This window comes from Lepidochelys kempii, chromosome 8 (genome assembly GCF_965140265.1).
Source record: "Lepidochelys kempii isolate rLepKem1 chromosome 8, rLepKem1.hap2, whole genome shotgun sequence".
NCBI classification, from domain to species: Eukaryota; Metazoa; Chordata; order Testudines; family Cheloniidae; genus Lepidochelys; species Lepidochelys kempii.
This window is the reverse complement of record NC_133263.1, coordinates 81,032,524-81,048,299: the sequence shown is the minus strand read 5'-3', so window position 1 is coordinate 81,048,299 and position 15,776 is coordinate 81,032,524. Positions and strand designations below refer to the sequence as shown.

The following is a 15,776-nucleotide window of genomic DNA, read 5'->3' as shown; positions in this document are numbered from 1 at the left end:
GGAAAAGAGTTGGAAAAAAAGATGGGGAGAAAAATTATCCAGTACCTGTGGGGAAGGGCAAATGAGGATAATCTGTGTCACTTATTCAAATACTTTGATAATACTTAGCTTACATAGTTAGATAAGCACACCTGTGTGTTATTTACTCCTTTTCAGTGGTGAAGTGGTTTACTTGGGTGCTTTGTACAGGGCGTCTGTTAATCAGGGTCTGCTTATGTTTAGGATTGTCCTTTACGAAACTTACACTGCCATTCTCCCTTTGCTGTGCTCTCACTTGCAACAAATAAACATGTATGTGTTTTTATTTCAGCTCCCCAACCCCAGCCAGAAATGCAGCGGAAATCCTATTTAGTACATAGCTGATTTCTTCTTTATGCTGTCACACTTCCCTTTTTTTGTTTGCATGCACAGCTCGAATTCATTGCAAGAATTTAGCCTTCTAAAATAAAGGAGACATGGTCTACTTAAGATCATTCTTCATCTGAGGACTAGAAACTATTTTATTTTATATTAGATTTATAAGTAATACCTAAAATTATTATACGTAAAAGATATTTAAAAAAAAGGAATTATTTTATTTTGCGTTCTTTGTATACCTAACTACACTTTGTGTATAGTTAGTTTCACTGTATCTCCTGTATAGAGCATAGCCAGTTAGATCATTATTGTCCCCTGTTTTAGTAGGTCTTTTCCACAGCAAAAAGGGAGAGAGAAGCGTTTTTTAAAAATAGGAAAATGTGTTTGTAAAACCACAAAATTGGCAGAGAAACTAGGGACAAATGTAATACCTGAAAACCCTTTTAACTCATGTTTTAATTGACTTGATATCAAGTTTATGGTGTTCCTATAATATTGGCATTCACGTCAATAAACAGAGCACTAAAATAGGAACGAATAGTAGCAAGAGTAATCTATTTGATAAATTATCTGTGAGTAATTAAGAATAGTTTAAAGTTTCCCCTTTCTAACATTTGGCTGCTTTGAAATTTGAAAACATGAATACTAAAAAGCAGCTGGGTCAACACGTTAAAAATTGTTAAAAGTGTGAGGTTGAAATCAAGAAAAACTAGGCTTATTTCAGCATACAAATCTAATATGCATCTATCGATATTGAATCAGAGGAGATAATCCTATGAAGGAGATTGTGGGAGATGCACTTTTTCTTGTAATTTAACAAATTTGAATGTTTATCCTTCAAAGCAATTGTTAAATCTTAATGGTTTTAATCCTGAGAGTCCTACAAGATTACAATGTAACAGGCAACAGATATTACTTATGAATTATGACTTCATATTTATGTGACAAATGGGAACGTTACTATGGAACATCTCCTTTTGCCATATTAATTACACAGCATTTAGCTTCCTAATGTTATGTTGACTTAGTAATTAGTAAGACTCAACAAATCATCAATATTATATTTTTCTCAACCCAGTAGTGTCAGAATTGTGGATAGTAATCAACGGTCTGAAAAACAAAACCAAAAAAAGGACTACAAAAATGTATTCTTTCAAAATGTTTTTCATTCAGACTGGCCAAGGCGTGATATAAATTATGAGGCCAGCAATGTGAGTCTGCAGACCAATTTCTGGACTACCTTAATAAGAGCCAGAAAGATCTCTAACATTTAAGCAAATTGCTAAGGGCCAGATTCTGTTCTCATATGTGCACATCCATCTCCCATTTTTCTCCTCATTGTTAAAACCAACATCAAAGCAGGTAGATTTCTGGTTTCCCTTTGAGCTGAGTAAAGTGGGTGCTCTTTTCCTTTAAAGGAATAATCTTAGGGGTTACTATCTTGCAAACGAAGGAGTCCTATACACAGTAGTAAGAAAATTGCCAGTGAGGCATACTGTACTTTTAAAGGTTTCAGAGTAACAGCCGTGTTAGTCTGTATTCGCAAAAAGAAAAGGAGTACTTGTGGCACCTTAGAGACTAACCAATTTATTTGAGCATGAGCTTTCGTGAGCTACAGCTCACTTCATAAAAAGCCAGGTATGCAGTCACATATCAGTCTGTCAGAGGGTTGTGCTTTGCAGGCAGGGGGAGATATTCACCCTCTCTGCATGTGTTCACTGTTGTATTATTTCTATTTCTATAGCAACATTGATGTTCCAACAATGACTGCCACTCACCTCTTCAAACCTGAGCTCAACGGCCAAAGCTAATATTGGTTCTTTAGGGCTTTCTTTCTTGACAATTTCTCCCTACTCTTCGGGATTAGAATAAACTCAGTTTACTAACTGTTTAGGTATCATATAGCATATAGTAAAGTATTAGTCATAGTATGTAGTAAAGTTTATGTATTTTAAAAACTTTGTATCCTAAGAATATAATATTCTTGCTACTTTATGTACGTGTTGTCTATGTAACTTTGTAAGGCTAAATTAGAAAAAACTAGCAATTAAATAGTGCTTGACATCTCCAGAGATGTTAGGCAGTCCTGAAAAGATTTATCTTCCCCCATAACTTTACTCACCAAGAGTCATCCCAGTGACTGAATATAGAGCCTTGACTGCAATGGGGCTACTTCTAGTGTGTAAAATTAATCAGGTGCATAAGTTTTTGCAGGATCAGGGCCTTAATTAATTTCTGTTATCCCCACATCCCTGACGACTCATTTAAATTGATATCCCCATTTTACACCTGAGAATACTAAAGCAGCGTGAATAAGTGACCTGTTGAAGACACAAAAGCAGTCATCATGAGAGCTGGGGAATTAGAATTTGGGAGTTGCTGACTTGAGTCATATTCTAGCTGGAATTAGAATTTGGGAGTTACTGATTTAAGTCAGATTCTCAAAGTATTAGTCCATGCCTCTTCCCATGTAAACTACTGCTAATGCTTATATTTGAATTTGAATTTTTTAGATTATATGCTCCAAAACATGGTGTTACATACATGTAATTTACATATTAATATTGGGAAAGTTAGCACAACCATTGCGCATGTGAAAATGCAAATGCATTGGACATCTCACTTGCAGGCCTATCAGGAGTATCTCTAAAGGTAGGCTCTGGGTCTGTAAAAAGAAAAGGAGGACTTGTGGCACCTTAGAGACTAACCAATTTATTTGAGCATAAGCTTGGTTCGTCTCTAAGGTGCCACAAGTCCTCCTTTTCTTTTTGCGAATACAGACTAACACGGCTGTTACTCTGAAATCTGGGTCTGTAGTATTTTTTCTATTTAAAAAGATGTTGTTGCAATGCAACATGTGGGATATATCTCTGCTGTGGCGATAACACATCCATCAATCCCATCCATTCTTCATTACCTAAGGCACAAGGGGTGGGGAAATGAGCAGGAGCAGCATGTGAAGCAGCTCGTGCTACAACTCAGTCTGCTTTCATCCCTCAAGTGAATGCAAACAGGCTGCTGTAGGCAATATGCAGGAGCATATTACCATGCAAGATAGAGCCCTATAAAGTATGTAATCAATTGGTTATCAGTGTGAGGCACAAAGAAATCAGATTTTCAGTTTCTAAAACATTATAAAAATAGTTTTATTCTTTTATCTATTTATCATTTAACTGTTTTGTATGTTTGTGTTGTCTGTGTACTGATAATGACTGCTCAGTATTACATATTTTCTTCATGAAAAGTTGTGTTCACAAAAAATATCCAGAATTAAGAATACATGGACAAAAATTTTCTGATAACCTGAGAGTTTTGACCTGAACTTTTGTCCTCTTTGACATGCCATTGGTTTTTTTATGGTACATTATTATACTTGTTAGATTATATGCTCAAAACACGCAGCTTTGGAAAGAGAAGTTGATAAATGGGAATTATTACCTATATCTATGTCAGAAACCACTAAAAGGAACCTTATAAATTATATTTAAATATGACCTCCCCCTTATTCAAGCTGTGTGAGCCATCTAATGTTAAAGTCATGCCAGTGTATGACTTTCCAAATTTCAGTACTACTGCAGTTTTCCGGTTCTGCCATGATCTACTGAGCTTTTCATTTTAATGCTGGAGTATTTGTTCAAGTCGGCAGATTTTGCATTTTTAATCTTCCTTAGAACAGTGGTGAATAATGGCCTTTGGCAGGAGATAATGAAATTTTCTTAATTTGTATTTTCAAGCAGAAGCCTCAATTGAAAATGGCATTCTATGGCCTGGAGACATAGCTCTAGTGCATGTTTCAGGGGAACTGTAATAATAACGCAATGCCATCAGTGACGGAGAATGATAGGACAGTGAGGAAGTAATTTAAGGAAGAAAAGAGAATGTACGAAAGCTTTATTGTAGCATATCTAATGATCTGCTGAAGATTCCCAATGGCTTTTGGAGTATGACAGAAGAAACTAATGTTATCTTGCCAAAACAGAAGCCCCTGCTTAATCAGCAAAATAAGACTATTGATTAAAACACCTCACACAATACATTACACGAGGAATCTCATCTCCATACTTTGCACTTGGTAAAGTATAATAATGAGCATAAGGTAATCAAAAGAAGAGCAGAAGCAATTTGTTGGGAATTGTACAAGTCAAGATTAGAGTTTAAATGCAAACAAATTAGCATGGAAAGTACAGCTGTCTTTAAAGCTGAACACATGAAGGTAACATATAGTACAGGGAGAGATTTGTGGTGGGTAAAATACTTGCTGTAGCCATACTGCCACTTGTTTCATTTACCATTTTCTCTTATTTTCATCTGATCTGTGAAGGGGCCATTCCTACATTTGTACAATTGTCCTCCTGAGGTGAATAGAGTTCAACATTGTTCTGTAACTGTTAATTTAACTCTGTGTTTGATTTCAGATTACCATAAGTGACATCTCTGCATTATGAAAATTAACCTTTTCATTCATAGTAAAAGGATGGAGAAAAGGCATTGGTAGAGTACACAATTACACCTTAACATTATACTCCAGCAGGCTAGTAGTGTACTACTTACGTTTCCTCCTGGAAAATTCTTGCCTTTCTTAACATAACAGGCTAAGTAGTCATTCCTTCAGCACTGCAGTTAATCTCTGCTTAACTAGGGTTTCTAATTTAATTCATTTTTTTTACAAATGAATACTAGTTTTTACAAATCAGCTATCACTGCATTTATATAAAGCTTGCACAAATCAGGTTTATTTGCTTGTAAGTGACAAATTCATTGTTTCATAAGTCTTTGTAAATATTGTGGGTGCCTTAAATGTTACTGTTACGTCTTAATTATTTAGCGTGACAGTCTCTGGAGGCTAAAATTATTTTTTCTTGGTAATTATTAATATTTTATATACATTTTATGTTGAAAATGTAAAAGGGTGTTATTCCTGTTCACTGGAAAAAACCTGAAATGTTCAGGAAAGAGTGGGATTCAGGGCCTTTTAAAAGCGTTTTTCTTTTAAATGCTTTTCTCAGCAAACTAGAAAATAATTGAAAAGCACCATCCATAATTCCTGATATAACATATTACTTATTCTTGTACAACTTAATAAAATGAAATAATAAAATAAAAGTGAACTCCATCTCTATAGGAAGTCAGTGGAAGTTGCAGATGAGTCATGCAGCCTAGGAATCAGACTCTTAAGAATCCATTTTGTTTTTATGACTCCAGCATTTTGTTTTTAAGACTTCAGAAGGTCCTTTAATGAGTTGAGTGCGTTTTTTAGGTATTTTTTATAGGAAGTTTTGAGTGGAACAAAATTTTGTCTCCAAATTTCTGAGTTGCAGTAATGATTTTGTTGCTGTTGTCAGATAATGAGGATTGATTTGGAGCTGTAACAAGGATGCATAGTATCTCCCCTCTTTGTTCTCGTGGTGTATTTAACAAAGATAAAAAAGCGGAAACTGCGTACAAAAGTGGCGTTTAGCAGAAATTAGTCTCTGTGCTCAGATGATGCTACACTGAGGGCTTGTCTACACTTGTAGTGCTGCAGCGGTGCAGCTGCGGCACTGAGTGAAGATGCTACATAAGCTGATGGGAGAGCTTCTCCCATTGACGTAGGTACTTCACCTCCTCAAGAGGTGGTAGCTATGTTGAAGGAAGAATCCCTCCTGTCAGCACAACACTGGGGGTTAGGTCTGTATAACTGTGTCACTCAGGAATGTGGAAAATCCATATCAGTTGGTAGTGTAGACTAAGACTCAAACTGTCTAGGCCTGTTAATTTTTAAGGGACCTTCCAATATAAAGTCCCAATGTGTTTTTAAAAATTAAGATTTTGGGATATATAAAAAATCAGAGAATTCACAAATGAGCATCAGAAAACTATGTAAGGGAACTGTAAATGTAGGTGGACACAGAACACTCAAGTACTCCCACATTCCAGAAAACTATACAAATTTAATGACTGGCCTATAGCTAGAACAATTTTAAAATAGATTTGGATAGATGGACCAAGCTGACAATATACTGGTTAGAAAAGACGACATCGGTTACAATGAATGTACTTCAAGTTAATTATTAATGACATTCCTTCTCTAATGGTGTCTAATACATTTTTACCAATTAGCAGTACCTTTATTTCCATATCTATTTGAGGTTGGAAATCCCCGTGAGCTAGCAGCTTTCAGAATAGGGGTTTCTCTGTCTCAACAGGATGGCAGGTGAAGGAGAAGAGAGCAAGACAGAGAGACTTTGTTGCACAGATTCTATTAGTGTAATAGAATTTGGCTGTGTATCACACACTCAATTTTCATGGCATCTCAAAATGATGAAGTAATAATTAGAGTGGTGACTATGTCAGTTTGGTAATCTGTTTGTTTAATTTTATTTGTCACTTTTGGCAGCGGCACCTAGATCCTTGGATAGATACCCCTTTTATTTTTTTGTATAAATCTAAATAAATAAATGATCAGATCAGCCATTATAGATATAGACATAATTTTATGGAGAGGAGAAATGTTGGCCAAGATACCAGCATTTAACCCTTCCTCTTCTTCAAAAGATACTTGAAAAAGTGGTGGGTAAAAAGAATCACATATTAATGACTTATCATAAGGACAGCACTTTTTTTTTTTTTTAAGAGAAAGTGTCCGTCCTAGAGATTGAAGTCTCCATATGTCCAATAGCAGGTAGCAAAAGTGCAATCTTCCCATACTGCCTATCTGTATGTCTGCGGAGTACCTTTACTGGCATAGAAGTAGTTGAGTCCAGGGTTTCTCAACTACTTGGGTCACAACCCAAAATTGGGTCGCCACAATGGGCCAAAAGGTTGGATGGGAGGCTGGGGGATCGGGTTGGGTCCTGCTGATGGGAGGATAGGAATGCTCACCTTGCACTCATCCAGAGCTCTTGCAGTTCTAGCTGGGTTCAGCTCCCCACTCCAGGCATTGCAATCTGGTGCACGGAGTCACAGTGCTGACAGGTTTGGACCAGCTGCCTCTCTGTCACGATGATGGGGGGCTGGCCAGGCCATATTTGAGGGAGTGGAGCTGTGATTCTATGTGTCAGGTTGCATGTCAATGACACAAATTTGGCCTGGCCAGTCCCTCATCATAGTTTGGGCTACATTCCTTTTTCGACTTCCCCAATCCCTCACACAAGGCATAGGAGAACAGGAAGGCCCTAATTTGGAGAAATTGTTAAATTTCAGTTTAAACAACTCTCTGACGATTCAGCAGTTTTAATTGTTATTTTAAAATATCCTCATCCGGTCATTCTTTGCAGTGACTTCTCCTACTTCCTATAACCTACAGAGAAATGGCCATGTTTTCACTGGGAAGTTTAGCAATACATCAATTGTTCCTTAAACTTCTATGAGTTTGAAAGTTCATGTTCTTGATCTGTAGTAAACCCTCAAACCAAAATCACAGCTCTCTTTTGGTACAGAAAACAAAGCTTGTCTGAGATGCAGAAACATTCAGTAGCGTGTACATGTCTAAAGAGCAAAGGAATTGATTCTGGCATAAGCAAAGCCATGTCAGTACTATTCATATTGGTTACTTAGAGCTGTTTTAATTTGCAAACATCTCACATTGAAACAATGTACCATATTTATTTATTACATGCTTTATTGAGTATCAGTATGGAGCCAGCTGTGTAGTTACCTCAGTCAAAGGGGAGGAGTTAATATTTGGAGTAACATTGACTCCCAGATCTAAGTGTATGAAGCTTGAACTGAAATATTATCTTGACACTTCATTTATGGCTGTTGACTGATCTAATATTAATTATTTCTGTTTCCTTATTGACTGGATTGCCCACGTATGAAAGGAGTCTGCTCTGCATTACACTGTTTTGGTATAAACTTGCAAACTAAAATCTCATTTTAAATTAATTAGCTTACTTCTTGTCCCCTTTACAGGTGCAACAACCGAACACAGTGTATAGTAGTTACTGGGTCAGACGTGTTTCCTGATCCTTGTCCTGGAACGTACAAATATCTTGAAGTTCAGTATGAATGTGTTCCTTACAGTAAGTATAAACTTTTTTGGTTCTTGTTCACTTCCTCCAGCCTTCACACTTAATGCTGGAGCACTACTACATGCAAAAGAAGCATATGTCTATGGCCTACAGAACCATTATGCATGCAGAGCACTTACAGACTAGGGCCTCCAATTAGCTTCACGAAGTGTGGAAGGAAGCCATAGTGTGATGCTGGCCAAGTGTCTGTCTGTGTTCTTGAGTGTTTGGCTTTTAAGGCTACTGTTTTTCAAGAAACAAACTTGAATTAGCTATTCAGTAGGCCAGATAGAAATTTGTTCTTTTGCCCAATACCAGTTGCTGACAAATTGGTTTGGCTCACAGTTTTCTAAAGAAGGAATTGACTTCAATTTTAATCATTACCAACTTGAAAGGCTACCTGCTGTGTGGTTACCTTGGGTGTATGACAGAACCCACTACAGAGGTATTGGAGGCAAGTGTCTCAGTTATTATTAAATTTTGCAAGAAAGCTTTGTGCTTTCAGGTTAAGTTGCACATTCACAAGTGCACATGAATTCAAAATTAATAATTTATTAATAAATTGAAAAAATATCTCTTAGTAACACATAGGAAAAATAAATAGACATTCATCTTTAACATAAATGAAAGAATTTGTTTTGTGACTGGAAATAATCTTTCAAAAATAATATTTTAAAATTTAATACCAAGAATGAAAAATCAGTAGTCCGTGGCACTACAGCAGTTTTGCACAATGTTCTTTCTAATGCCAGAATTCAGGAGTATTTACATTTATAATTAAAATTGTGGGTTTTTTTAACTGAAGAGTGTTTCAGTTTTTAAAAGTTACGCTAATTCAACACTTTCACCTGTTTTCATTTCTTCTTAAGATCACTCTTTGGAGTGACTTCTCCCTCTTCCTTTAATCCAGCAGAGAAATGGCCATGCTTGCAGTGTGAAGTATAGCAATACAGTGCTTGTTTCATAAATTCTAACAGTTTTTAAGGTTAATGTTCTTGATCTCAAACCAAAACCGAAACTTTCATTTGGACAAAAAACAAAGCTTGTTTCAGATACAAAACACTCCCAAGTAGCAGAAAATACACATCAGAAACAAAAGGGAATGAGTTCTCGCATAAGTAAAGCCATGCCAAAACTGTCCATATTGGTTTTTGCACATTGTTTTGAAATGCAAACTTCTTAAACCAAAACAGTGCTCTATATTGCTTCACTACTTTAGCTTTATTCAGCATCCGTTAAAGGCCAAACACAGATCACCTCTTGTTTTCATCCCTGCTGTGTATTTTTGTGGTGTTGTGATATGGATGCTTTATGATCTTTTTCTATACCCTTTGTAGGTTGGACGCCTACTTTATACACTGCTCATTGGTACCTTTCCTCCCATGTGTAATATTGGTGACTCGTTGTAACCTTTTTTCTTGTCCCACTTTTGAGGAGTTACGTTTTGTCCCAGTCTAACCAATATTATTTTGTTTAATTAAAGTCATTTTTACTTCAGCACAATTTCTGTTCCCAAATTCCTAGAAAAAGGGCAGTGCATCTTATTCCAAAGCATGAGGTCAATCAAATGCCAAAAGGTTATTTTTTCCATGGAGCCAGTTCCAGTAGGCCAATCTAGAGAGAAAAGTATTATGCAAATATTATCAAACTTTAAAACAATTTTCTATGCTGTTTTAGGGAGACATGTGTGGATATATTCTACTGATTGGGTATTCCTATCTACAGGGACTTTTCTTTTTCAGTTATCAGAAGTATAGTGCCACAACGCAGCCTACGCTGAACTCTAACTTGTAGCCGTTCTATTCCTTAAAATGTTTGCTTTGTTTAATTCCATTGACGCCCCTTGTGAATTATTCTGTTATTATTAATTATCCTGGACTCTGGAGATAGATGGATAGATATCCTCCCCCCCCCCCCCCCCCCAAGTGAAGATTAGGAAGTTGTAACTGCAGCTTGCATAGTGGTGACCACCAGGAGTAGTTACAACATTGTCACAGGAATTATCCTATTGACAACCCCCAGAAGATTTGATGAATCAGTCCGGATAAGCTTTACCATTCAAAGGCTTACCCTAACCTTGTGATGTTTCACTATCCCTTCCCATTTTTTCTCTTCCCTCTGATTACTTCCCGACATCTATCCCTATATTTCCAAAACTACTTCTCTCTGATGCCCAACAAAAATGCATTTATCAGTTCTAGTGTTCTCTCCCTTCTGGGCTGGGTCTGACTGCTCTATTTGAATCTTCAGTGCTCTGAGCCCTTTGTGGCACTTAAAAACACAGTGCTGGCATGTAGAATACCTGAAATCCCAAGGTTTGCAAATTTCAGTTGGCCCAACGTAAGAGTTCGACTCATGTTAGATCCCTTAGGAAGGATTTCAAAAAGGTCGTCTAGGCCTTTTGGAGGTCTAGGTGAGGGAAGAGATTACTGATCCCTACATTTTCAAACCTAAAACCAAAAAAGTTCTTGTTCCTGTTCTTATTTTTCTGAACTGGTCTCTTTTTCCTATCCCTTCACCCCCAAATCTTTAATTATCACAAGATTTTGTTTTTAAAAAAAACCTATGAAATCTCATGGTCACTTCCATTCTGTCCATGAGAGAGGGTAAACATGGTTGAGAGTGTGAGATTTTGTGGTAAAAGATATAGCTCTCTCACACATTGAATTTAATGTCTCACCCTTGGATAGTGTGTAGCATACTAGCTTTTCCACGTCTTGCTGGTCTCCATAAATACATAGCTACCTTGGTGACCATGCGTATTGCTACAGCTCCCTGGGTTCTATGTTCATGGTCCTCATAACGAAATCCTTTATGAGAAGCTTCTTTTGTTTGCCTCTCAAAATTCATATCTATTGCTGATATTTTTCTAATCCTCTTCAATAAAAATGATCTTTTGGGATGCTCGGGTGAATCTCCATTAAAAATGGAATTCTAAACAAATCTGATATGCATTGCTTTGTCCTAAAATTAGAATGTTATTGATTGAATTACAGAGAAATTGAGAGTGCCCTACTTGACATTTCTCTCAATTATGCTGAACAATATATGTTGATACTTTGATTGAATAACAGAAGTCAGCCCTTGTAGGATTAATAAGCACATCAGAAGCACTACTTCCTACATCTATGCATGAAATTTTATTTTAAGTCTTATTTGGACTCAGGAATTCAATGGAAGACATTTTAAAAGTGTTTTATTGCTCTCTCTATTGATTGGACTTTGAAGCATTTGTTTACTTCAGTAAGCCCATCTGTCCCTGAAAAGCGTACAGCTGTACACAAATGTACTCAGAGCAGACATGCTATTAATGATTTTTGTTATCCGTGTCTTTTCACAACTGCCCTACTCTTACTAATTCTAAGCAGGTACAATATTGCTCTTTGCTGAGAAATAAGATCATGCATCATAGTTCACAGATGGAATCATCTGAATGTCACTATCAGAATTGTGGCAACCTAAAAATTCTGTTCTGTTTACTTTTATAAGTCCATAACCACAAATAGCAGGAAAATAAGTATGTTATCTGAAGATGTATAAATGAGCAAGGCTAGGAAAAATACCATTCATTTCAAAAACGGTAACCAAAAAAAGGTTTCTAAATTGTCCCCTGAAGAAATATTAGATCGGTTTGGTCAGTGCTGTTCTCACACAATAGCACAGGTAATGTTGTTAAATGAAACCAAAAATCCACAATCTTCTGTGGAAGAAAGAAATACATTTCCTAGATAATACCATAATACTGAAGGTGTAATAGCTGTACAGGTAGTTTTCATACGCTTCTTTGGTATCAACAAATATTGTTACAAAGGAGTTGTACAACTGGCATTGTCCAGGTCATTTATTGAAACTGAAGGAACGTACTTCAAAATTCCCACTGATAGAGTGAACTGTTTTTTATGGCTAGTAGTTATTGGGACTTTGGTTGTAACACCCTTCATGTAACTACATAATCTATTCCTTTAAACGTCTTTGGGAAAGAATTGCTTCAGTAATCTAACAATTCTGCTAATCAGGTTTGTTTTATGAAGCACTTTCCTTTCATGACAGGTTTCAGAGAAGCAGCAGTGTTAGTCTGTATTTGCAAAAAGAAAAGGAGTACTTGTGGCACCTTAGAGACTATAGCTCATGAAAGCTTATGCTCAAATAAATTTGTTAGTTTCTGAGGTGCCACAGGTACTCCTTTTCTTTTTCCTTTAATGGTGTGTGTGGTGGTGGAGATGGTATTTGTTTTCAGTGCTTGCCATGATTGTCTTTACATACTAGCTTGCTGATTCGGGCTTAGTCGATGATGCTGAAGAATGCCTGAATGAGCTAAATGTTAATTTTTTTCTTCTCCTTTCTTCTTGCTTACTGTGCTTTTGCTTCTTTCTTCTAGATATTTTCGCTTGTTCCTTTTACTCTGATTTTGCAGTTCTAGACTAAGAAGTTACAGTATTCTGAAAATTAACATTCAAGGGGGAGGGGGAAACCCCAAGGAAAACTAAAGGCAATGAACCACTTCACTTACAAGAAAGGAAAACAGAACACTGAGCAGGGGGATTATAAGCACACGCCCACACATGCGCTCACACATACCCCTACCTGTGTATAATATATATTAATATTTCATTTAAAAAAACCAACTTGATAGGAATATACATTGTGTTTGGGAAGGGTACGTATATCATGCATTAGTGAAGTAATTCATTATTTATTCAGGTTCACTAAGTGAAACTACATGCCAACATATTGGTGTTGCCTCCTTAAACGACTAAAATGATTGATCCATGTTCACTTATGTAACTTTAGAATCTTTCTCCTGCTAGGTTTTCCTGTTGTCTATTTCTCTTTATCCAATATAGTGCAGTTCTTATTCTCCCTATATTTAGCGTCTGTTACTAATTTAATCTTAGATTAATAGTCAATTTATGTTAATCTTCTTTCCTTTTTCCTTGCACTTTTTCCTTCCGATGCTTAAAATAGAAGTGGAGCAAAAAGGTAAATAACGTATACAGTCCAAACCCCAGCTCCTTGTTATGTGCCTTATGGATGTTAACCTCCTCCCTTTCCCTACCCACAACACTCTGATATTATGATAATCAGCAGGATCTCATAAGTACACCTCATAAAGAAGTCGACTGTTTGCAGTAAAGAGACTTGGTTGCTTAAAGTAGGTGGTGGGATATAGTGTCTGAAAAACTTGGGGCTGGAGGGGAGAGTCCCGTGCTTTCTCTCTTTCCCTCTCTTTCTCTCATCCTTGGGTACTTTCCTGTTAATCAAATGTCATCTTGCCTGGCTTCCAGAACCCTCTCCATAGCATGCCTTGGTTACAGGGTTTCCTGGTCTATTTCATTCATTGCTTTGGTTGTGTTTTGTTTTCTCTGCTCCTAATTGCTTTCTCTATATACCTGACGATCTGTTTTGTTTCTTTATTTTTAATCGAGGCACCTCCTTTTTCAGCCTCACCACTTCTTAAAGTTCTAAACAATTTGATGTGATTTTTTTACTGAAATGACCTATCGCAGTACTACACACCAGTTAAAAGCTCTGGAGCCTAAATGCTGTATTCACTAAAGTCTAAGATTAAAATGCAAGATTAGCTCTACATTTTTAGATGTACATGTGTGTGATTGAGCCTTGGTCTGTACTAGTGAAAACAGTTCCCATCCACTTTACATACTGGTACAATAAGAACATGGTAACTTTAAGAAAAGTGGATGATAAAGAGTGATAATTGTAATTATTATAAAATTAAATGACTCTTTTCTTCCTGACTCAGTCATTATGACTTACCTAGTCTTTTTAGGTGCATGAATGTTTTAATTTGACATAATTCTTGTCTTACTTCTCTCTGTGACTGTTAGTTTTTGTTTGCCCGGGGACGTTGAAAGCAATTGTGGACTCACCGTCTTTATATGAAGCTGAACAAAAGGCAGGTGCTTGGTGCAAAGATCCTCTCCAGGCTGCAGATAAAATATACTTCATGCCATGGACTCCATATCGCACTGATACTTTGATAGAATACGCTTCTTTAGAGGACTTCCAAAATGGACGCCAACAGACAACTTACAAACTTCCAAATCGAGTGGACGGCACTGGATTTGTGGTGTATGATGGTGCTGTATTTTTTAACAAAGAAAGAACCAGGAACATTGTAAAGTTTGATTTGAGGACTAGAATTAAGAGTGGAGAGGCCATTATCAATTATGCTAACTACCATGACACTTCTCCATACAGATGGGGAGGAAAGACTGATATTGATTTAGCAGTTGATGAAAATGGCTTATGGGTAATTTATGCTACGGAACAAAACAACGGAATGATAGTTATTAGCCAGTTGAATCCATACACTCTTCGCTTTGAAGCAACATGGGAAACCACATATGACAAACGGGCAGCATCCAATGCTTTTATGATATGTGGAGTCCTCTATGTAGTCCGATCAGTGTATCAAGACAACGAAAGTGAAACTGGCAAGAATGCAATTGATTACATTTACAACACCAGGTTAAGCAGAGGAGAAAATGTAGAAGTTCCCTTCCCCAACCAGTACCAGTACATTGCAGCGGTGGATTACAACCCAAGAGATAACCATCTGTATGTGTGGAACAACAACTTCATTCTACGATACTCTCTAGAGTTTGGCCCACCTGACCCTGCCCAAGGTAAGCATTTGCTTTTACTTCAGCAATCCACTTGTATCATCATTGATATAACATATATTTGGACATTTTTGTTTATAGACCTTGATTTTGGCTGAAGGGCAAGGAGGATTTCTTAGGTACTAGTACCCATGGCAGTGTTACTTTTTGTTGGTATGACACACATTGAAGTGCCTACTTTAAAGTTCTAAAACACCGGATAGTTATTTTATTAGGAATAAATGCTTGTATTTGTGTCACCTGTACTAGAGGAGATCTGTTGAAATAAGACTAATTTCATTCATTTTGAGCCAGAAACCTGTTAGCTTTTGTGCTCTGCTTCCCGACTTTTAAATTGATTAAAATGTATCTACAGACCTTTTAACTTCTTGGCACCAGCAGGTGAAAGAGATGTGTGCCAGGAGGTTTTGGGGGGACTGAAGGGGTTAATGTGCAATACCAGGTATAAATGTTTTTCCATCCTTCTTGCACTGTCTCCAGTATCTGCTTAGACAAGATTATCCTACATCTTTCTAGCACATTATAACATTGTGGAATTACACATTAGTCTTCCAGGTAAGTCTGTAACAATTGCAGTCAATCTGAAATGAGCACAACTATCTGCATCAGCTCTCTTAAAAAAAAAGGGGGGGGGGGGCTTTTGGGACACAGATCTCAAAAGAAATTACTTCAACAACTATGAACCACAAGTTAACACCAAGAGGTAGAGTAAATTCATGAAGAACTACTCTGTGGAACATTTTGGGAAGGGGGATACAGGGAGAGAGAAAAATTTTGACAAGCT

The 15,776-nt window shown here is 36.9% G+C and overlaps 1 protein-coding gene across 17 annotated transcripts in view; it reads left to right on the top strand.

Moving 5' to 3' along the window:
• The window catches only part of ADGRL2 (adhesion G protein-coupled receptor L2), a 195,250-nt gene that overhangs the window by 117,193 nt on the left and 62,281 nt on the right, over positions 1-15,776 (top strand). For all 17 annotated transcript variants that reach the window (XM_073357234.1, XM_073357237.1, XM_073357249.1 and 14 more), the window contains exons 4-5: positions 8,251-8,360; positions 14,195-14,995. In XM_073357234.1, the coding sequence (XP_073213335.1) occupies positions 8,251-8,360; positions 14,195-14,995 (911 nt within the window). The remainder of the gene's footprint in view (positions 1-8,250; positions 8,361-14,194; positions 14,996-15,776) is intronic.